The sequence below is a fragment of the Venturia canescens genome, chromosome 2 (genome assembly GCF_019457755.1).
Source record: "Venturia canescens isolate UGA chromosome 2, ASM1945775v1, whole genome shotgun sequence".
NCBI classification, from domain to species: domain Eukaryota; kingdom Metazoa; phylum Arthropoda; class Insecta; order Hymenoptera; family Ichneumonidae; genus Venturia; species Venturia canescens.
Genome location: NC_057422.1, coordinates 6451577 through 6473765, shown reverse-complemented (window position 1 = coordinate 6473765; position 22189 = coordinate 6451577). Strand labels below are relative to the sequence as shown.

The 22189-nt window shown below is 39.6% G+C and overlaps 2 protein-coding genes across 4 annotated transcripts in view; one reads left to right on the top strand and one right to left on the bottom strand.

Annotated features, from left to right (window-relative positions):
• Nucleotides 1-644: 644 nt before the first annotated feature.
• Nucleotides 645-5656, top strand: AP-2mu (adaptor protein complex 2, mu subunit). Its single transcript, XM_043413528.1, has 5 exons — nucleotides 645-800; nucleotides 1547-1928; nucleotides 2139-2389; nucleotides 2503-2762; nucleotides 3237-5656. Exons 2-5 carry the CDS (start codon nucleotides 1589-1591, stop codon nucleotides 3715-3717), a joined length of 1332 nt encoding a protein of 443 aa, XP_043269463.1. The 5' UTR covers nucleotides 645-800; nucleotides 1547-1588; the 3' UTR covers nucleotides 3718-5656.
• Nucleotides 5142-22189, bottom strand: part of LOC122407363 (uncharacterized) — a 93101-nt gene continuing 76053 nt past the window's right edge. For all 3 annotated transcript variants that reach the window (XM_043413526.1, XM_043413525.1, XM_043413527.1), the window contains 10 exons: nucleotides 21769-22037; nucleotides 21064-21216; nucleotides 20490-20684; nucleotides 19543-19934; nucleotides 18834-19070; nucleotides 17456-17635; nucleotides 16873-17020; nucleotides 15179-15448; nucleotides 14775-15109; nucleotides 5142-13770 (listed from right to left, as the gene is read on the bottom strand). In XM_043413526.1, coding sequence (XP_043269461.1) covers nucleotides 13428-13770; nucleotides 14775-15109; nucleotides 15179-15448; nucleotides 16873-17020; nucleotides 17456-17635; nucleotides 18834-19070; nucleotides 19543-19934; nucleotides 20490-20684; nucleotides 21064-21216; nucleotides 21769-22037 — 2522 coding nt within the window. In that variant the 3' untranslated portion in view covers nucleotides 5142-13427. The remainder of the gene's footprint in view (nucleotides 13771-14774; nucleotides 15110-15178; nucleotides 15449-16872; nucleotides 17021-17455; nucleotides 17636-18833; nucleotides 19071-19542; nucleotides 19935-20489; nucleotides 20685-21063; nucleotides 21217-21768; nucleotides 22038-22189) is intronic.

Genomic DNA, 22189 nt, shown 5'->3' with positions numbered 1-22189 from the left:
ACAATTATATATAAAAACGTGCGCATTATCTTTCTTGCACTCACGCGTTTTGTTTTATCGACCGATGAATATAGAGCGCGATTTGGTATGCGTTTTCATGAGAGTGCAAAAAATCTAAACAATTAATTTTGTTGTTCAAAAAAATTAGTATACAGGGAAAAAATTTGTTTGACGAAAAATATAATGGCTCTTCATTTATTCGCTGAAAATGAAAGTAATCGCGGATGGTCGAGATGTCCCATGAACCACTTTTCACTTATACATTCTTTTTTCCTCTTGAAATCACAATTTTCTGTATATCTATATATTTATATATATAATTTGTTTCTTTATGAAAACAAAAGTAACCATTCAACACATATGTGAAAAGATTGTTCTCGTAGAATTATGGGAATATCAAAAATGCACAACGTTAGAAGTTTCTTGGCGGGCAAATTCATGGAAATGCGCCTTCGCGTGAAAACGGATTAGTCAAATCAAACGCTCGCGGGGAAATATTGCATAAATAAATGGAACGAAGAGAGTTCAGATGTAAATGATAAATCTCAACTTCGACAAAAATGACTTCTAATATACTGCATGAAAAGTTTGTTTTTCAACGGTGATTTAAACTTCAATGCTACTAGCGTAGTTTGAAAAAGTGGGTGTACTTCGTTACTTGGCAGTCAGTGCTGTCGTCGGTGAGATTGAATTGCTCAGAGTTCAGTTCGCCAAGTCGGCACGCACTGCAATAGTTTATCAGTGTAGAAAAGAAAAAAATTAATATCAATTTCGATTAACGTGTGGAGGATAAGAGATGTGTGAGTATTCGAGTCAATTTATGTTGCATATGTTAATAAATGTGCTAAAGTTTAATTCTTGAATTCACACGGCAACGAATATTCCGAATATAGAAAAGATTCTTTCGATCGATACTATTAACCGTTCACAAGACGTTGTAGATGCTGAGTAGAGAAATGTCATCCATGAAAAGGGGCGTTATCGACTATTCGCGTACGCGTCATATAAACTTCAAATAATTACGTATTCATTGGATATATTGATCCTATAATGTATTGTGCAAAATTCGTATAAAATACTGAGCGGGGCAATTAAAAAAAAAAAAAGTTCGTTGGGTTGTAGCATTCTTTTATCTGGTCGAAAGGATCATTCGTGTTTTATTGATGGCGGCATTTTTTGATAACTGAAAAACTGACATTGTGATATAAAAAATTATTTTAATTTATTAATTGCCGAATATGAGAAAGAAAAAACCATTCAGATTTCTTGAATCGTTCACCAAATATTTCATGTTAGAATACAATTATATTGGTCAATTTTCACGTTCACATATATGACAGGGGCATTCGAATTTTATTTGATTCCGAATATTCCGTACACGAATAAAATGATTAGGAAATTATCAAAACAACATACAATTAGTAATTCTTTTGTTACTTATTTTTTGCATCTGATAAAAGTTGAATCTTGTTCACTTTCTGTTTGGAAGTGTTTGTAAATAACAGCATACATGAGTTACTCAAAAAAGGTTTATTTCCTTGTTTAGGCATGGATTAGTGGAGAAAAATTGTCACAATCCTCCATCGCGATGATTGGGGGTCTGTTTGTTTACAACCACAAGGGGGAGGTTCTTATATCTCGTGTCTACCGAGATGACATTGGCAGAAATGCTGTTGATGCATTTCGTGTCAATGTAATCCATGCGCGTCAGCAGGTTCGTTCACCAGTTACGAACATCGCCAGAACTTCTTTCTTCCACATCAAAAGAGCCAACATATGGCTCGCTGCTGTAACAAAACAAAATGTCAACGCCGCAATGGTCTTTGAGTTTTTGCTCAAGATCATCGATGTCATGCAATCTTATTTTGGCAAAATTTCCGAAGAGAACATCAAGAATAACTTTGTGCTCATCTACGAATTGCTGGATGGTAAGAATCTTCAATAATCATTATTCCATTTCTTATGTTTTCGTATATATATTTGCAGCTAGTTATAATTTTATCTCATTATTGGAATTTAACTTTTTCACCTCCTTTGACAACGCTCAAGTTCCTATTGGTGAATCATTTTTATTTAAAATTTCTAACCTCGTATTGACATTCAATATTTAAAATTCATTGATCTATTGTAATTTGCAGAAATCTTGGACTTTGGCTACCCTCAGAACTGCGATACCGGTGTATTGAAAACATTCATTACTCAGCAAGGAGTGAAATCTGCAACAAAGGAAGAACAAGCGCAGATAACATCGCAAGTTACTGGTCAAATTGGCTGGAGAAGAGAAGGCATAAAGTATCGTCGAAATGAACTTTTCCTCGATGTATTGGAATATGTTAATTTGTTGATGAGCCAACAAGGACAAGTTTTGAGCGCACATGTTGCTGGCAAGGTAAAATACATTCCTTTATTTCAGAGTTATCCAGAAAGATATCAAAATAACGAGTTCCACTCTGAATATTTTTTCAGTCGTATAAAAACGTTTTCCATGCATTTTTATTACAGGTGGTGATGAAGTCATATTTATCGGGTATGCCCGAATGTAAGTTTGGAATCAATGATAAAATCGTAATGGATGCTCGGGGCATGAAGGGTGGCGCTGGAACTCTTGGTGGAGTGAATGACGATCCGACAGGAGCCCGTTCAGGAAAACCTGTGGTTGTTATAGACGATTGCCAATTTCATCAATGCGTCAAACTCTCTAAATTCGAGACTGAACATTCCATTAGTTTTATACCACCTGATGGTGAATTCGAATTGATGAGGTAAGTTGCACATTTCATTTCATGATTGCAAATTTACATGGTTACGATACACACCATATAAGTGAGGTATGACCCCCGCATCGGCTTTAACCATGCACCAAATCAATTTTCTCCCCATAATTGTAAAATATGTACCCCAGGAAAATCTTGTCTTGAAAATTTAACAACTGGCGAACAGGAGAGCTATTTCGCGTTGACGTTCACGTGAAATTGAAAGACTTTGGTGGCTCAAAAAGCCCGACTTTGCGATTCAATTGTGAAAATACTAAACTATCAATCGAGCCCAAATTTTAGCAATGGGCACTTCAGTGTTCGTCTAATTTATATAAAAATTGCAAGTCAGGACCTTGGATTTGACTCGATGATCGTACTTCCTTCAATGATATTTTACAATCATATGAAGAAAAATCATTCGTTTTTTTTTTTCGATTTAGCATAGTGACAACGAAATAATTTGGGGTCAAATCTTTTTAGATACCGTACAACGAAAGATATATCACTACCATTTCGCGTAATACCACTGGTACGCGAAGTCGGGCGTACAAAGATGGAGGTGAAAGTAGTTCTAAAGTCGAATTTCAAGCCATCGTTGTTGGGTCAAAAGATCGAGGTGCGAGTACCAACGCCACTGAACACGGCAGGTGTACAATTGATATGTCTTAAGGGCAAAGCCAAATACAAGGCATCGGAGAACGCGATAGTGTGGAAAATAAAGCGTATGGCCGGAATGAAAGAAACACAACTATCAGCGGAAATAGATCTATTGGAGACGGATACGAAGAAAAAATGGACTCGACCCCCCATATCGATGAATTTCGAGGTACCGTTCGCTCCTTCGGGCTTCAAAGTCAGATATTTGAAGGTCTTTGAGTCCAAACTCAATTATTCCGATCATGACGTTATTAAGTGGGTAAGATACATCGGTCGCAGTGGTCTTTACGAGACTAGATGCTAAAATTATAAGACAGGAGTATGAATGCGTAAAAGAAAAGAGAAAAGCAAATGATATAAACCAAAAGACGCGTATAAAGGTCGTTCAACGTTAAGAAAATAATGAAATTAGATGAGAGATGATAAGAAAAAAACAACCAAGACGGCAGCACCAAATTTACCCGAATGCAAATAAAGCCAAACAAAATTAAGTCGGGAAACATTGAAATAGTTTCAAAGGAACGTAATAACGACAGTAAGTTCTGCTTCTTTCCGATCATGTAGAAAAATCATCAAATCGTTTTTATTTTGTATTATACATGGGCCAAAAACTATTGTTTATCAGGAATATGCTGAATCACCATTAGAAGTTCACGTTTTAAGGAAAAGGTGATACTATTTTAACGTTACAACTGCCAAACGGCGTGTTCCACAATGTTTTCTTCCCTACTATAAATACCGTTCACAAGACGTTGTATTTCAATCTTTGCACAATCGATGTATTCGATTGCAGAAAAGTTGAGAATAGTAAAATTCGCGCAAAATGGTTATTTTGTGTTTCACAATGATAATATTCACCATCGAAATATCAATAAAATCAAACATTTTTCATTGCGTTCTTGAGAGACGATTTTCGATATCTCAAAATATAAGAATTTCCAAAAATGGTGGTCAGCCGTTGAGCTCGAAGGGTTTCGATGAATATCTTATACGGTGCAGGTCGAATAGCGTTCAAAGGTTATTTGGTGTGTGTGTATATAGCATGAATAAAATATTAAAGCTCTCTCTTTCTCTGCCCCCCGTTCCTCTCTCAACTATTGAATGATCTATAAAAAGAGAAGCACGAAAGCACGATCGAAAATCGCTTGATTGCTGAATTATTTGGAACAGTCCATTTTGCCTTTAAACGAACGCGAGGATTTTCTTGATGTACGGTCATCTTCTCGAGGTGTGGAATATTGCCAAATTGTTTATCGGCAAATATTTTCTTCAAATGCGCAAAGTCATTGGAGAATCGTGATTTAATTGAACGGATGAAATTCGTGTGAAAATTCTATATATCCTGGCAAACTCAACGAATGAAAAATTATTTCGTTTTTGAACAAGCAGCAGAATGCTACGATTTACTTTAGTTTTAACAGTATAATTTTTCCGAGTTTCTTGAATACTCATTGTAAAAAGTTACGAGTTGACTCTGTAAAGACGACGCTGAATGCAAGATTTTCAATGAAATAATCATGGATAACCATTACCCAGAAACGTTGATTCTTGTAAAATGACGTGGAACGAAACTCGAGCTCGCATAGAGCGGATATACTAAGATTTATCAAAATAGAATAGTTATGCAGCAGAGTTATGGTTTCCACGTGAAAGTCATTGCGAGAATAGTGCATATTAAAAAAAAAAAAAAAAAAAAAAAAAAAAAAAAATCAATTCGAATATTTTTCACACTATTCAGGAGCGACGTACTGTTTTAAGTTTAATTCCAAATTTGTACAATACTCTCGATTATTATAAGGCGATAAAATGAAATGGTCTCATGGGAAAACACATGAAATTGATGAGAAAACAAATTCTCCACTTTTTGGATATGACTGGGCACCAACAGCGCGAAAACCTCGAACCTTATGGCCTCTCTTTGGTATCGAAACGGACTTACCAATAATTGAAGCGCGATTTGTCTGAAAATAATCTCAAGATGCATCGATCCAATATCGTATTTCGTTTAATATGATAAAAGAGGTCGTTTAATACGATTATCGATAAAAATAATATAATGTCGATGTTAATACTCGTTGTATCGCAGAAATATCATGCAGGCTGGAACGATAACGAGAGAGAGAAAAAAAATGTAGACGAACACAAAACACTCGGTGGTTCGACGACTTTGTTTTTAGCCCGTCATGATTTTTTCTGTATGCTTAAACAACAAAAATAAAAAACAATCTATATGAATCTCGAAATACATGTATAAATGATGCAACAAAAAAGTCACTTCTGGTTTGTTACAAAACGATGAAAAAAATGTAACTCCAACGATCGAGTATTCTCTTGTGGAAAGGACCCGCGGAGAAGAGGAAAATTATAGTTTTTACAGAGGAAAAAATCAATGAAACGAGACAACGAGAGCGAATGGTGAAATAATTTTTTGGAAACGTTGCATTTTCGAACAGGTTCATTATTAATGTTTCAATGAGTCACTGCGAGCGGTGTCCCCGGTGTCCATGCTGTTTCGTAATTTCGTCGTTTTTAATTTTTTCACAACTGATACATCGTTTTTTATGTTTGCTCAAGGTACATCGTTTTTATTGTGTGTTTTAACATTTCTTTTGTTGTTGTCTGTAGCTGGAAAACGAAGCGCGCCACAAGATTGACTTTACAAATGTTTACATCCACCCACAACGTTCTGGCTTATCGTTCGCGGGGGAGATGCTAATTCCTACGGTGGAGAACAATCTCGATTCGTTCCGTTTCGTTTTTCCTCTTCGCAGACGTATAACTGACGTTTTTGATAAGTGTTCTGTGCGCTTTCTATTCTCAATCATACACGTCGCAATCGCGTTGCTTTTTCCTCTCGTTCCGCTCATTCGTGTGCGTGGAGCTGTGGCGATTGCAATTATTCTTATTGTCAGAGTACTGGCTTCCTGACCTCACGCACGCTCGCCGAAATTCAACTTAATTTATTCCCCATTGCACTCGAGAACCAACGAGAAATTTCATTTTTTCTCATAATTTGTCAAATTCGTTGAATTCTCAATATTCACTCAAAACACGCAACGATATTACGTACGTTTCTATTTTAAAAATATTGTGGTCGTCGATGAAAACTGTGCCATTGTGGAAGGTGAACGCAGAGAGACGGCGCTATTGAAGTTTAATCGTAAAAACGAAACGAAATATTCGAATCGTGGAAAAAGAAAAGTTTTCGAATACAAAATTTGCTCGCGATCGACATCACACTTTTCGTGTTGCTTTGTATCTTGACGATACGAACTTCAACGCCGCCGTGCAAACGGAAATTCAACTTGGGCGATCGACAAAGAAATGTGGGAAGGTAGACGAGTTCATGGTCAAGCTTACTGAGCAGCTTATTCGTTAAATTATCTCGATAATCCCCGACAAAATCTCATCTCAACCCTTTCCGGGCCGCACTTCTTTCTCTTTCTCTTCGTTTCTTTCTCTCTCTCGTTGTCGCAAGAATACTGGGCGGGCTCGGCAGTATTGAGCAGATTTCCTTGTTTAGTTATTTCTTGTTTAAAGCTATTGGAAACTTGTGAAATTCACAAAAATTGAACATTCACGCTGGTGAATCAGTCAATGAGTTCGAGAACTCTCTTAAAAAGTAAATCAATGCAAAATTTCGTTTCTAAAAATTATATTGAGAAATGAAACCAACGGAGAACATTCGCCCGTCGACCGTTTGTCATCCGGTAAATCGTGCCCTGCATTTTTCGGCGTACACAGTTTAAGCGCGCTGTATCATTGCTCGGACATTCGTCGTGCATCGTTCGAGGCACAATTACGGTGCGCATGAACGAGGGGCGATAAAGAGTTTACGCTCGAAATCATACTCCGTTTGATTAACATTCGAAAGTCCATTGTAACGTTTTTTAACGTATGTACATTTAACGCGCGTTTGGAATTGTCCGATTTCTAATGTAGATTGGAAATAAATATTTGTGAGAAGTCAGACTCGAATTATAAATGAATGAAACCTCATTGAAGTCTAAAAGTACAAATGAAATTTGAAGAAAAAAAACTCGTGCAGAGATGAATGACTCTTGGCTCATCGTCGATAAAAATGCTGTCGGAGTCTCGCGACTTCGAAACCCAACAAACACGGTTTTGTCCTCGTGAATTTATTCTCATATTTTGCCCAGAGCTTAAACGAACTCGGAGAGCTCATTGTGCACATATTTATGTAAAAAATTTTCGATTTTTCTAATATCGCTTTAGCAAAAGTCGAGACAAGAAACGCGGTAGAAAAATGATAAAATTTCAGAAAATTAACGAGTTAATTTGTACGCCGGAACGCTCATAATGGTCCGATCATTTGTTCATTAATCAAATACAATTCTTTCAATCTCGAAAAAAGTAACAAAATCCTTTCGATTCGATGAATTGCTGGAAAAGGACGTAGGATTTTTATAAATTGAGAAACTTTCTTGTACGTTAACCAAATAATTATTGATGAAAAAAAATTGCAAAGTGACGCAAGAATTTTTGGTCCTCCAGCTATTCTTAGGTAGAATAAAAAATGTTGGTTTTTTTGTTCTCGGTTAAGAATAGTTCGAGATCGTTTCCGGTTGTGGACCCCCTCGAAAAAAAGTTTTCACTGGACAAATGCTGTGCAGCGGTAATCCATTGCGCTATCCCCAATAAATTGTTTTTTGGTCCATTAATAGTTCGTTGGAGGATGGTCTACGGAATTTTGATTTATTAAATAACTTCACTGAGCAAAAACGATAAAGCTTATCGATTTTTTCTCGCTCTAGAGTGACCTCGCTTCTTCATAAAATCAATTACAGTCAGCAGTTTTTCTATTCTTCTCAAAATAGTACGAACCTACAATTGGAGACAAAAAGTTTCGGGAACTTTCGATTATTGTGACTCGTGAAATGTGAAATAACGAATGGAAGTAAAAAACACTCAATCAACTCATGCGTAACATTCCTTCGGATCGAGGATGCTCACAGAAACAATGATTTTTCGTCATCCGCGAGGAGAAAACTTGGCGAGAAGCTCGTTTTTTTTTCTCTCTCGTTTATAATGAAACCTTAACGCATCGTAGATATGGTTTACTTATAATATTAACTACTGTTCATCCCACTTTGAATATATAATTTCAAGGGTTTCCTTACTTCTCGATCTACAGTTTTTTGTGGTTTTACTTTTCCTTTTTGAAACGGTAACTCCCATTTAAAATTCATACCATGAGTTTATTTACAATTCGCATTCTCTTCAGTGTCGGGACAATAAATAATCAAATGGGCGAGGCTCGATTTTGAGTTGGCGTCTAAAAAATTCATTTTCGATCAGCTGGCGAATTTATTTTCACGATTTTAAACAATTAGTATGAAAAAAATATGACCATTGTTTTCCTTTTCGCCTTTGAACGAGCAATATTGAACAAAATCAATGAATAGTTTTACGATGGTTAATCCGTAAAAGTCGGAAAATGCATTTTGTCCCGAAAGGCAATCCCGCTCGTCATTTTCAAGCTCTGCTTCGTACTCGTGTCGTACCTAAGAAGAGGGTATTTAGCGAACGCTTTTAACTCTAGATTCCCGAAGGGGGCAACTGGTTATTCCACAAAATCGTTCAATTTTTTTCCCCAATTGAATTACTGAATTTTGCCTTCCATTTGTGCAATTTTTTCTCGTCAAATATTGAAAAAAATGCGACTTTACGATGCTCCATTTTCTCGATTGGAAAAAACACGGACAATCGTGCAATGTCAAACCTCGTTGCCGCTTACGAGGAACATTGTACGCGAAAGAGAAGATTGGACTAATTTTTCACAGGCGAGTGTGAAATTTGTGATGGAAAAAATAAATTGTACGGCTCTAAAGTTGATGAGATTCTACGAGGAAGAATGATTAACGAATCTCAATAAACTGATACTAATTACAAGAATCGTGCTGGTCAGTGAGTCAGTTTGATTGACGAAAAATTAATTCCGTTGGCTTACAAATTGTACTTGGCGATTACGTAATTCTCGCGTTTATAAATCGACGAGATATTTTGGACATCTCAATTCGGGTTTATGCTGGTTTAGTGTGATTTTTGAGGGAGGAATCCAGAAAAAAATCTCGCGCAAGCCAATATGTTGAGGACTTGATATTTTGTAATTTCTCAGACAAATATTCCGTGGCATATAATTTTGCAGGGTCGTTCGCCTCATTGAGGAATTCTTATGGATTTGGTTTCACAGAAATTTGACAAAAAAATAGCAAACCGAAGCCTGTTTGTCAAAATTTTTAAAACTTGTGTCATTGAACACGACCGAGCGATTATAAAATTTGGTAGTTTTGTAATTGCGATTATCGATTGTCGTAGTTGTTCACACATTCGTGAACTCCTTGATTTTCAAAATTTATATATTTCATTTATTCGAAAAGTAAAGAAAACAATGCTGGTAAAATGTCATAATTTTTCATGGCTTTCGTTCGTTTTCTCTTCTTTCATCAACGATTTTATCGTAAATTTTCAGCCCGTCGTTATCCGAAACATCATACGTGCAAAAGAGAACCGTAACGCGGCAATTTTGGCGGTGCGTCCGGCTAGCTCTGAAGTGCAAAAGAAATTTGTATTTACGCTATTTCGAATTTCGTATATTTTTTTTTCTCTCATGACTCGTATAATAATCGCTATTCCTGTTAATATCATTATTCATTTTATCAATATTAATTTACTCGTTACGATTATTATCATTATTATTAATATTTTATTATTGTTGTTATCATCGTCATCATCGTGATCTTCGTTACCCCTCATCGGCACCTCTCCAAATCCACCAAAAAAAGCCTGCGAATAAAGTCACTCCGGACCAATCTCAACCAAGAAACATCAACCAACGAAAAAACACAACGCCCCCTAAAACTTCCGCTGACAAACTCATAGCTAAAGGTTCCTATGGAAATAGATGTTGGTAGTAAAAAATCGCGGTAGTTTTAGACTTGATAGTGATATTTTGTTGGCTCACATTTGTTTGGTACAGACGCAGTTTCCCCTTTTTTTTGGTAGATTCGTAAATCTGTCCGATCATCATCTCCATCGTCATTATCAACGTCATCATCATCATCATCATCATCATCATCGTAGTTATCATCGTCATAATTAATATTTCTTGTTTTTCATAATAACTTATTATTGTTAATATTATAATGATTATTAATATTATTATGTTATCGTTACCGTTATCGTAATTAATATAATTATTATTTTCTCATTATTTTGTGTCTTCGAACTGAAGATATATTCGACTGCCGAAGGTATTTATTTCGTTTGTGGGAATATGCGCTCTTATTTGTCATGAGCGACATGTTCATTCGTATTTTTTGACTTAACGACTAATAGTTAGCAGTATTTCGACGAGCCTTCGTTAGCACCGATGCGACAACCGATCTCGGTTTGTCATTGCGAATCGAAGACTTTTCTGAGACGAGGGTAACTCGAATGCGCGATTACACGTTCGTTCGACCATCGCGAATGAGTTAAAAATTTTTTAAGAATCCCCGGTTCCGGCGTGTCACGTAACGTTCGGATGAATCGGAGGCTGAGAAAATTGTTGGGATCGTCGACCGTCGTGCTAACGAAGGCGAACATTCGAGTCGTACGGATACATAAATTACAATAAAATTCGACTATGTACAAATATGAACAAGGTTTTACAAGCCGGGATGAAACGACGTCGGGGATCGAGTGATCGAATCGTTTCGACGTTCGTTGAACACTTTTTTTAACAGCCAAATTCACGCACGCTCGCATGCGGCAGGAGTTTGTGAAAAAATCGTGATTTTTTCGCGAGAATTCAAGTTCATTGGTTGCCTCCAACGCGTAGCTTTCAGTTTCTTAAATTTTGGTTTCGAGCTCGATTCTGGGAGTACAATTTCTCAGCAACCCTAAACCTGCTCACCGCCACAAAAGTTCATTATTTTTTGTAAATAAATCTTTGACATCCAATCAATTTTTCCACACCCAATGCCACACGGTTTCATCGTCAGCACCGAATCGTCTACTTGAAAAATACCACAGCGCTCAATGCGAATGGAAGAAAAAATAATAGAATAAGAGGAAAGTAAAAATTCGTAGCGCTCCAACGATGCGAACTTGAACAACGTTCTTTTCGGTACACGCTCTCCCGCATAGGTGTACCCCTCCATGCCCACGTATACGCAAGAATTTAGCCACTCTCTGCAGGTATCGATCGTGTATGCGCAATGTCGCTGACGTCAATCCCGGCGTAACAATTCGAAGCACAGCTCCGAGAAAAACAGCATATATCACATGATTCCCGGCACTAATATAATCTACGTCTCATTCGTTTCAATGCTTTTCTCTTGTCCCTTCGGTCGTCATTATTTTATTCATCTTTGCACAAAAAGAATCCAACAATCTCGCCCGTTTCGTTCCTCATTAACATTATCATTAACGTTTTGTTAATTTGGTCATTATCTAGTACGAATTAATGAATTATTAGTTCAATACGTGTCTCGCGTTTGAAATTAATGGATAACGAAACACGAAGAGAAGCGTTACATTCTTCCAGCCGACTTTTCGAGCCGCACACTTCAACCTTATCGTTTAATCGTTTTCAAGCACACTCTTCGATTTAAATTGAATTTTCGAATGGAACATTCGATCTAGAAACTCGCGCGTTCGCTGCGAGACCGCGCGCGCGTTCAACAATCGTACAAGTTTGTACCTTCTAATTCGAAACGAGCGTTTCGAGTTTTCTCTCCTTCTAACGCCGGAGCACGCTCGGGCGAGTTTTCCTTTCGACAGTTGCTCGATGCTTTCCTTTCTTCGAACCTTCCTTTTATTATTTTTCATCATCATTTTGCTACGTTTTTCTAAGTTTCTATAAAATTATTGTCCTCTTCCAAGCAGTTTTGTCGCGGTGTGCTTTATCGTGTTGGCATTTTCAGCGGGAGCTCCGGTCTATGCTTATATCGAGCTATCGCTATACCTACGCGCCGCGAATTCGCCAAGTTGTTTTTCACTATATTTCCTGTAGTTGGGTACTAGCTACTCGCGGTTTGCTTTGTCGATGATAAAATTCTTCCATTCGTACATAGAAACTAATCTGAAAGGAAAACTGGCCTGGTCTGTAAATTCACGCTTCTTCGTAATTCGAAATTATGAATTTCGTTCAATCATTTGACATAACTGAGTGAGAACAATGAAGCCCAAATTGCGTAAAATCATTTGGCCGAGTTCTATAGTCAATCGTTGATGATAACCGGTTCGCTCTGCAGCACGTTTTTTCCGTTTTAAGTCTCGCGGTGATATTCGATCATTTGAGCTCACTATTGCATCCCTTATCTCAAGCGAAAGTGAAATAAAAACGCTGCGACATCGCCATTAGAATCCGTACGGATATCGGAGCAAGAACAGGAGCAAAAGAGTAATAATTGGCTGCGGGAAGCACAAATGGTTGAAGGATGGAGCAAAATGAATGAGTCGGGAGCGAAAGACATCGAGCAACTGTACGGAAATTCGTGAGGTCTCCTTCACAATTAGTAACAATTCCGTTATATCATTATTTCGTTCGACACAAATCCAATGGTCGCTCGAGAAAAATAAAACGAAGGAATCAACGGCGACAACGGGTCGAGAACGTGACGGACGAATCGAACCGTCATTCAGTCTCGATGATTGAAACAAACAATCGTTGGCGTGTATTAAAAGAGGAAAAACGATGTAAAATATTGGAAAAAAGGGAAATTCGGTAATTGATCTGTGTTGCGATAGATTAGGTAAAGAGAGTTCCGCGCGTTACGAGGAAGTGGTTCGAGTTTGCCGCAATTAGCCCGAAGTTGATAAATTAAGCGTAAATGTGAGAAAGAGAAGCGCATCATGATGGCAGTGATTCGTCCAGTCGTCAATGGGTTTTTGACGGGGCAGCGGATATGTCGCTCTACGGTTAACTCGAACCTCGATCAATGGTGACAATTGTCACACGGTAGTGACACGATCGACCTCAACGTACCGCACGGAACTGTCGTTTTGTCAGCATATCACTTCTTTGCCATCGATTATCGCCGTCTCCGAAGAGATACTCTTCAAGCGATGCTGTGAAATCGAACGATTCGTACGCTGACGTAGTAACCGCCAAACGGTAAAACACATTAGGGCTATTATTGCGACGATAACCAACGCCCCTAGAGCCAAATGAAGCGGTGGCAATCTCAAAATGATCGAACAATGGGTCAGTGCCTCGTCGTAACCCGATGGACAGTGCGACACACCGTCGCACCACAGGGAAGCGTTTATACAAGCGTCCAACTCGGGACAACGTTGCTCGCAGTCGCGTGACATCAGAAGACCGGCCGCTGCTGAGCCGCTCGATGGCCTGCAACCAAAATTTTCACTTACACTCACCTCATCGCGTATCGCTTCGCAGATTATACAACCACGTTGGAAAAGCATTTTTCCTTCGAATTTTTACAGCGGACCAAATAGTTAGCAACATAAATGGCTGATGGCTCATTTTACATGGAAAATTAAATGGAGCTATCGACTCTATGCAAAACTATTTTGTAACTGAAAAGACTTGGCCACTTGCCTGCGCCCTAATTATGCAACCATTTAGAAAAAGGTCCATTAATTCGGATGAATTTGCTATGTTTTGTAGCAGTGCTGTTCTATATCGCCATTCTATTACGTTTCACCAAAGTGCATTTTCATGCCGAAAGCGGTTCTCTCAAATTTTACTATGTACGACAGGCAAAATTTAGGTCTGCGAAATTCTCACATCGAACGATTTATCGATATATGAATGTCACTCGTGTCTTTGGCGAAATGTTAAAAATTGGTCAATTGGACTGGACAAATTGCTTGAAATTTTACTATGTGCCGCTGGTTAATTTTCATGTTTATACTCGCAGCGCCTCGTATAATTGGTGGGCGCATGAATTTTGTTATGTTATTGAGTAAAATTCAGTGTGGTAAAAGAGAAAATACGAAACTATGCAATTTTTCGTATAGCACAGAGAAACGACTGCTATCTCTTAAATTTTTATCAAATCATTTCATCATTTACTATGTTTTTGATCAAAATTCGCTCGGTGTTCATTTTTTATATAGTATACAGCGCGTTATTTATTATGAAGTGTGGTAATGGTTCCCCAAACTTTTCCATTATTTGACACACTCTGTAGCGATTATTATTATAATATCGATGTGGTCCGACGTTACTATAAAAACATAGTAATTTTTGCTATAAAAGTCTCTCCGTGTAGGATAGAAAATGGTCGGAATTCGGAAACTTTTGAGAAAAGGCCACTGTAGAACTCTACAAACATGCTCACTTTCTCAAAAGTGTTTTGGTTCCGTGAAAAGTCAAGGGGAAATTACCTCCGCGTCATCTCGAGCCACGTGACCGTGTACGACTCGGGTTCGTTGATGATAAATTCAACAGCAATGGTTCTCGCTGGATCTTCCCCCGGAGCGACGACCATCATTTTGCTGCTCGCGGCCCAACCTTGGCTGAAAACTTCAACGACGTGCTCTCCCGAGTCCGCTGATGATCTTGGACAGACAGCCGCGTGTAGCACGCCGCCGGTGTGGATCACTATGCGATTGCTCGTTGAACATTTGGTCGTGTTGAGTACAATTCTACCCGGCACTTTGACGTAAAGGTACTGGCCGGGGCCCGGATCGATGAGCCACGGTTGGTTGTCACAGTTCTTCTGAAATATTCGTGGTTAAAACGAGTGATTTTGTCGATGATTTTTCCGGGTTATTTTCAATCAACGAACCTCGTTGTCGTCCACGATCGGCGAAATGTATTTTATTTCACCGCTCGGTCCCCTGACTCTCCGTTTTTGGAGACACGGAACCGCTTTCACGAAATCCCAAACGCCCTCGAAAAACAGATTATTGTAGTCGTCGAGGGAAGTCATAAAGTTCACGGTGAAATGCACCTCGACCACGTTCGACATGGATTTCATGTTTATCGGTAATGATCTGTTCGAGCATAAACAATCACGCTGTACCGGCGACGCATTCGACCATGGTACCTCCAAAACCTAGAAAAAACGAAGTTATAATCGTGGGAGTGCTGGACCATTCTCATGGGCATCAATGCTGGCTTTGTTATCATTCGTAGATTTCGGTCGAGACGTTTTTTCGTGGCGCAGCAAGAAGACTATTTTTCATAATTCCTCTGAGGTCAAATTTTCCAGCACTCCAAATGTTAATTATAAAGAATTGAGAGTTTAAACAATTAAAAAATGTTCCATCGGAGTTCTCCACGCTTATTCAATCCAGGCCAATGTACTACGTGCCCAACCAACAATGAGAGTACTTATGAAACAGGCTGTAAAAGCGTGTTCTGAGTAAGCACTGAGTATCGATTTTTCACCCTGCGCTCTCTTTCTCTCTTTCGCTCTCTCCCTTGCGTTTCATCATCAGTATATACAGATGCAGTTGTGTTCTGGCAAGCTTGAAGTTGAATCTTATACCAACAGTCCCACAAAGCACGACGGTACCGACGTTACGTAACCGTCGATGTGCCCAAATTGCAGAGCATCACGGAAATATCGGAGGAAATCGGTCTGGCTTCGTATCGTGGGACTTTTAAATTTTCAAGAAACCGAGATGAACATTTTTCGAATCCATCAACGTTTTGCTTCTCGGACTAGGTGGTTTTACTATTTTTATTGCTTGTTTGTGCCAAAGTCAGTTAAAAGAGGCTCTGGCTCGAGTGCTCTTGTATTGAATGCTTTTTCCGAACAATAATTCCTCCATTCTCTTCACAGTCGTTCACACACTCGTTATCTGCTTTTTTTTTATCGCGCCTGCTTCCGGGAAAATCTATATTTTCATTGCCATTGAAAGTAGTATTGTTTTTTTGGATAAGAGCACGTACAGGGTGTTCTATCGAGTTGAATGAAATTGCTAGCTATTTTCAACACGCAATCGTACGTTAGCTATCAATCGGTGTAGTTCAACCATGTGCCATTTGTCCGTTGGTCAAACTGAACGTCGAGAATCAAGCGGAGCGAATCTCTCTCCCTTTCGTTATTCTTTCGTGTTTTTTTCTCGAGCTTCGGCCCGATGCGATTCACATCCGCATCGAGAGGACGAGGCGATAGCAGTCGGCTAGAAAGGTAATTTTGTTCCGGAAAAAAGAAGCCACTGAGCTTATCACAAAATCGATATTTTCGTGATGTTTTAGAAAAATTTTCAGAGACGGAAAAAGCTTTTTGGATCGTCCCGAAATTAATAGGTTTTTGTAAACGTTGTGAAATTTCCGAATAAATTAACGAATATTTTGAATTTCGGAAGAAAATCCTTTCGTAGACGTAAGCGGGGAGACAAAGTTTCCTTTTTCTTCAAACGTAATACATTATTGAAATTGGACGGCGCTCAAAGGACTGCGCGTAAGACCGTGATTTACCGAGTACCACGATGAACCATGGTCTTCGGTTCGCGGCCGTGCTTGACGTACCTTGACGGAGAAAGTGCTCGAGCCAACGCAAAGTAAACGACTGAAGTCCGCACTTGATACGCTCCGACATGAGCGATTACCATTGAGTAGCTTGTTGAAACGCAGCTTCACCACTTCGTCCTGCTCGCCCTCGAAACGGTAGACGCAGCTGCCAATTATTCCATCAGTTTAACAGATACACTTTTAGTTGAATCGCACGTCTAAATATTCGCTTCGCTTTTCTAGAGATACGAACTGTTTAACAAAATATGAACAAAAAAATGCCACTGCTCTTCAACACAAAACCGCTAAACCGATCAGGATGAATCTCTCGAAATCAAAGTTCGTGATTGCGCTAATTTTTCCAGTCTTTCAAAATTTCCCACGTTTTTCCATATATTTTTAAATATAATTTTCGAACAAGCTTGAATATTTTGTTGAATTTCCGATAATCAGAATAAATAACTCATCATTTTGTGAGTATTTCGAAAAAATTGACGTTCAAATGCACACATTACGTAAAGTACGGAACTCAACTGACTCATCTCGATAGGGTTTCAATGCAAGGCAACCGACGAATCGAGAATAATGTTTTTTCAATAACCTCAGATTTTTCGAGCCACCTCGACCGAAGAGGAATATGTCTCGTGGTGCTTGGAATTGTCGATCGGTATAGTAGTCACGGTTCCGACTATAAAACACACGTGAGCATGGTCCAGTCCCGTACGGATCGCCGTCTTGGTGGAGGTCGACGAATTCGTACAGGGCTCGAAAGTTGACGGGTCTGAAAAGAATTTGGAAGAATACGTAGGTGATTTTTATTATTTTTAAAGCACAATTCGTTATTTTTCAAGGTGCGTCATCATGAATCTTCCGTAGAACAATTTCATTGTGTTCACCAATTGTTAAGGAGGGTGGCTACCGACGATACAATGTTGCCATGCTAAACCATGTTAAATACATTAAAAATTTCAAAATGATAAGAATTTAATAAAATTTGGTGAACATATTCTTTACGGCCAAATTTGACAATACAAATTTTTTAAGATTTTTCTTCTGTACAGTTATCGAGTAATTGATCACTAAAGTTCAAGTGTATAAGCATAGCGTTTCCATATAAATAGGTATACATTCCGGGCATAAGAAATCTGCTTTAATCCGTAATTACTCGATAACTAAGCAGAAGAAAATTTTGAAAAAAATTGTGTCTTCGCACTTGATGTTGAAGAACATCATCACCAAATTTGATCAATTTCTTATCAATTTGACGAACGTAGCCACCCTCCTTAAAGTCTCATGTTCGATTTGAATAGGGCCTCGATAAATTTCCGGATTTGCATCATTAGTTTTGGTGAATATCGGTGAAAAATTCAGCGCCACTTCATAACGGGGCGAAGAAACTTTCACCGTGTTTTTTTGGGTCCAACACAAAAAGGCGAGAACGTTTTTCCGACTTGTGTGTTTACTCCGGTATTGGAAAGCACCGTATTACAGGAGCAAGGTGCCTGAAACTCTCTGAGATATCGAACAGCACGCTTGCGCCGTAAAGAAGCTCGTACCACAGTACCAGATTAAATCGAGCCTTCGAAACTGAGGATATCTGACGGGGGGAGGGAAAAGAGAGAAAAGGGCTGGGGCTATAAAGACGATTACGATCCTGGATGCTCTCTTGATACAGAATCGTTGAGAGAGGGAGGAACCAAAGAAATTATTCATTCGAAGCTCTCTCTACGAACGAAGTTTTTCGCAGTGCGATTGTATCGACGAAATAGATAATTAACGAAGGCATTTTCTCGCGAAACCGCCTCGATAAAAGTAAAACTGATCTTAGGAAAGAACGATTGAAATAAAAATGCTCGTTCATCTGGCAGGCAACACAATTTTGAAAAGGAGTACAGAAAAACAAAAAACTAAACACACGAACAAAAGTGAATTTCGTGCGCGAGGATACGTCGTTCCGTCGAGTATCATAAAAACCTTGCCTCAAAGCCGTAGACTCGATCATTCGCATTTCTATAGTGAGACTGCTACCGGACGAGACGAAACTTTCGATGAGAGAGCATGGCCGGCTTGTATTTTGAAGGATCGCATGGTCACAAGTACGAGGCACTCGATCTTTGCAATATCTGGCCAAAAGCGACGTATTGCTGGCTGGCCGTGCTCCTGACGTCTGTATAGGATTCCCCGATCTTTCGGCATAGCGTTGTCTCTCCTTTTCGCTGCAAAGCAAGATAATTGTCGATTGTATAGACGAAACGTGAGCTCGAAAAAAAGAGCACAAATTGCACAAAAATCCCGATTTAATGTCTCGTTACGTTCGTCATGGGAATCCGAAGAAAAATATTCTACGTGCAAAATGAAGATACGATATTCTTTTCGCACTTTTGCAAAAAAATACAACGAGACCCCACCAGGGGAGCCTCGTTTTCACGATTACGAAAGTTTCCATTTCGTCCATTGTTTCAGGGAATCAATTTGTTTTGACCGATGCTCGGTCGGCTTGTTCTAAAATTAGGGTTCTCAGCCGTCCCCGGAGACGCGGATCCAGTCCGAATTTCTACTTTTTCGAGGGGCACGTTTTGTTCAACTACTTCCGGTACAGAGCGTAACTTTTGAACGATATTGTAGCAGGAGACGGACTCGAATTAAACGGAGTTTGACGCGGTGGCTCGGCGCACAAAACTCTCTCACCATGATATGTCGTTGCATTCGGTAAGTGGCATCATATCGCCGTCCCAAACGAGAAGAGTCGTGCCACACTCGTCGTCATTGTTCGAGGACGCGCTTGTTCCAACGTGAAACTTGAGCACAGAGAGCCACACTCGAAATTGCGGTTGGGACGGTTTGGGCGCTGGTTTACGCCAAACAGTGCCAGGACGTTGCTCTGGAAATTTGGGCAGTGGTCTCGGCGGCGTTGGACTCGGTATCGCTGGGCCAGCTCCTCGAAGGTGATACAAACACGTCGTGTTTCTCGCCAACGTGTGTCTCGGCGACGTTAATACGCCGCCGTCGTTCCCACGCAACCAGAACTCGCAGCGCTTGTTTTTCGCGTATGTCGGCGAATCCGCGTCGACGAATTTCACCTTCAATTTTAAAAGTAACGATTATTAAAATGGCTTTGAACTTGGAGGATTATTCGAATGATGCAATTTCCAATGAAACGACATTTGGCAACCGAATGAATTTTTCCGATTTCAACGACACTTCTCTGATTTTTTAGAGAACAATTTTCGATCGAACAATTCATCGGTCTCCTGTTCGACCGAACTTCTCTTCCACTGACTCGAAAGACTCTCGCGTAACGAACTTTGTCTCTACGAAAATATGTTTTCAGACCTTCTGGAAGAGCGTCGGACGCTGTATTTTAACGTTTATAAAGTTTCGAGTGGAAAAATAACCCGCAAGACACTGAGTACGCGTAAGCTGACATAGTTTTTCAATATTTTTGAAGAGATTAATGCTTCTGCGGAAATTCTGCGGAAATAAATAGTATGCGAAGGTTTGAAAAAAGTATGAGTTTTAACAAAAGGCGTTGTGAAAAAAGTTTTGATTTGTAGATTCCTCGGCCGTAATGTTTACCTCAAAAAATGCTCCTCCCATCCCAACACATCTTTGCTTAACTCGAGAGTTTTACGTACCTGAATTTCCAACTGAAATCCATGCAGGGAATGAGGCGGTGTCGGATGGAGAAAAGTTCCAAACGGCGAAGTGGTGAACTCGACTAGAAGTTCGGGCCCGCTGCTCGTAGCTTCGGGTACTGGTTCACCGCCACCGCAGAATTTAAGGATAACGGGGTCACGTGTCGTATAACCGTCGTACACAGTCACGTAGTCCTTGAAAAGAGCGCAAAAAGTTACGGGCCGCTTAATATTTTGTTCTATATTTTTTGATAGCTCTCTCGAGAGTTCGATTTTCGATTCTCAATTGACATGCAGTTCCGTGGACGGGGAGTGGTTTATTGTTTCCCAAGGATTCGACACCCCCTGATACGCCCGATTGTGAAAGAGCCTTTCATCGACGCTCACTCCACTCCTCTGTTTACCAAGAAGCCAAAATGTGCACGTCCTACATTGGATTTCAACCTGATCTCGGGCACAGATTGACCGGGAAAACCAGCGACAGGATTTTCCATTCGATTCTCAATTTCTGGATGCGATTTGGAAAATAATTCAAATCCAGGGAAGGCGTAATGGAATACGGTGTTTATTGTACCTGAACAACGTCACAATCCTTCCAGAGAAGAAGCTCTCGAGGAGGTGGCTCAGCTTGTGTGGCCGGACGAGCTCTGACCGCAATTAGCTGACCACGAGGCTGTCGGACTGTGATCAAAGCGTGTTTTCCGGGCGGCACTTCATGCTGTCTGACCTGTCGACATGGATTTTCAATTTTTAAGCTCGTCGGTGCATCGCAGCTGTTTAATATTAGCAATGCTCATTCAGAATAACGTCGATTGTGAATTTTGCAGTTTTAAATAAGCAGGCACGTCGAATCGTAACGAAAGTTCTTATTCGCGAATGCCAAAAGGCCGATAAACCGAGAATATTTTTCACCCGCACGACCAACGAATCTACAATTTTGTTCCACATATTTGAATGTTTAAGGAGGTTCGTCGTGGCATCGGTGTCACGGTGTTTCATTATTTCGTGTCAAGATCGGCGAAAGAAATATTTCTATCAAAGAAGAAGTGGAAAAGGTTTTTGCGAAGCATGAACCGAAAGTAGGGCAAAGTATATTCTCACGAAAGATATCTACGAATCGCGATAGCGACTGAAGACAAGTACATTTACATAAACTACAGCGCCGAAGACGATTCTCGATAAAAATATTTCTACGCTCGAGAAGGAGCAAGAAAATGCTTCGTACGAAACAGACGAGAAACTTTCCACACCGCTCCCACACATTCTCTGTCTAACCCACCGCATAATAACAGGTGAGATTCCGTGGATAGAGACCGGGAAAATTCGGCGACTGCAGGCGACACTTTTTCCTATCGCAATCGCTGAATATACGAGAGCAGTAAGTTCCCGAAATCAAATCCCCAAGATATTGCTGATCCGGCGCTGCTCTCGTTGGCTCAAAGTCCTCCGTCTCTTCGACCATGTGCACCGGCATTGCCATCGAGCTGTTCGAATATTCGGGTAATGTTTCCTGGGTTGCGGTCGGCACCATTGTTACTTGGTTCATTCCTGAAATCAAATTGGTCATGCGAGTGGTTTATTCGTTGGTTGAATATTGAAAAAATGAAAAAATATAAATTTTTTCAATTTTTTGAAAATGAAAATGAAAAAATATAAATTATTTCAATTTTTTCAAGTACACTCGGCTACGATTTTGACAG

Excerpts from the sequence above, each read along its gene's own strand:
- AP-2mu (XM_043413528.1), top strand. The coding sequence starts at position 1,589 with ATGATTGGGGGTCTGTTTGTTTACAACCACAAGGGGGAGGTTCTTATA. Across the intron at positions 1,929-2,138 it reads CATCTACGAATTGCTGGATG|AAATCTTGGACTTTGGCTAC; the intron begins GTAAGAATCTTC and ends TGTAATTTGCAG. Across the intron at positions 2,763-3,236 it reads GGTGAATTCGAATTGATGAG|ATACCGTACAACGAAAGATA; the intron begins GTAAGTTGCACA and ends AAATCTTTTTAG.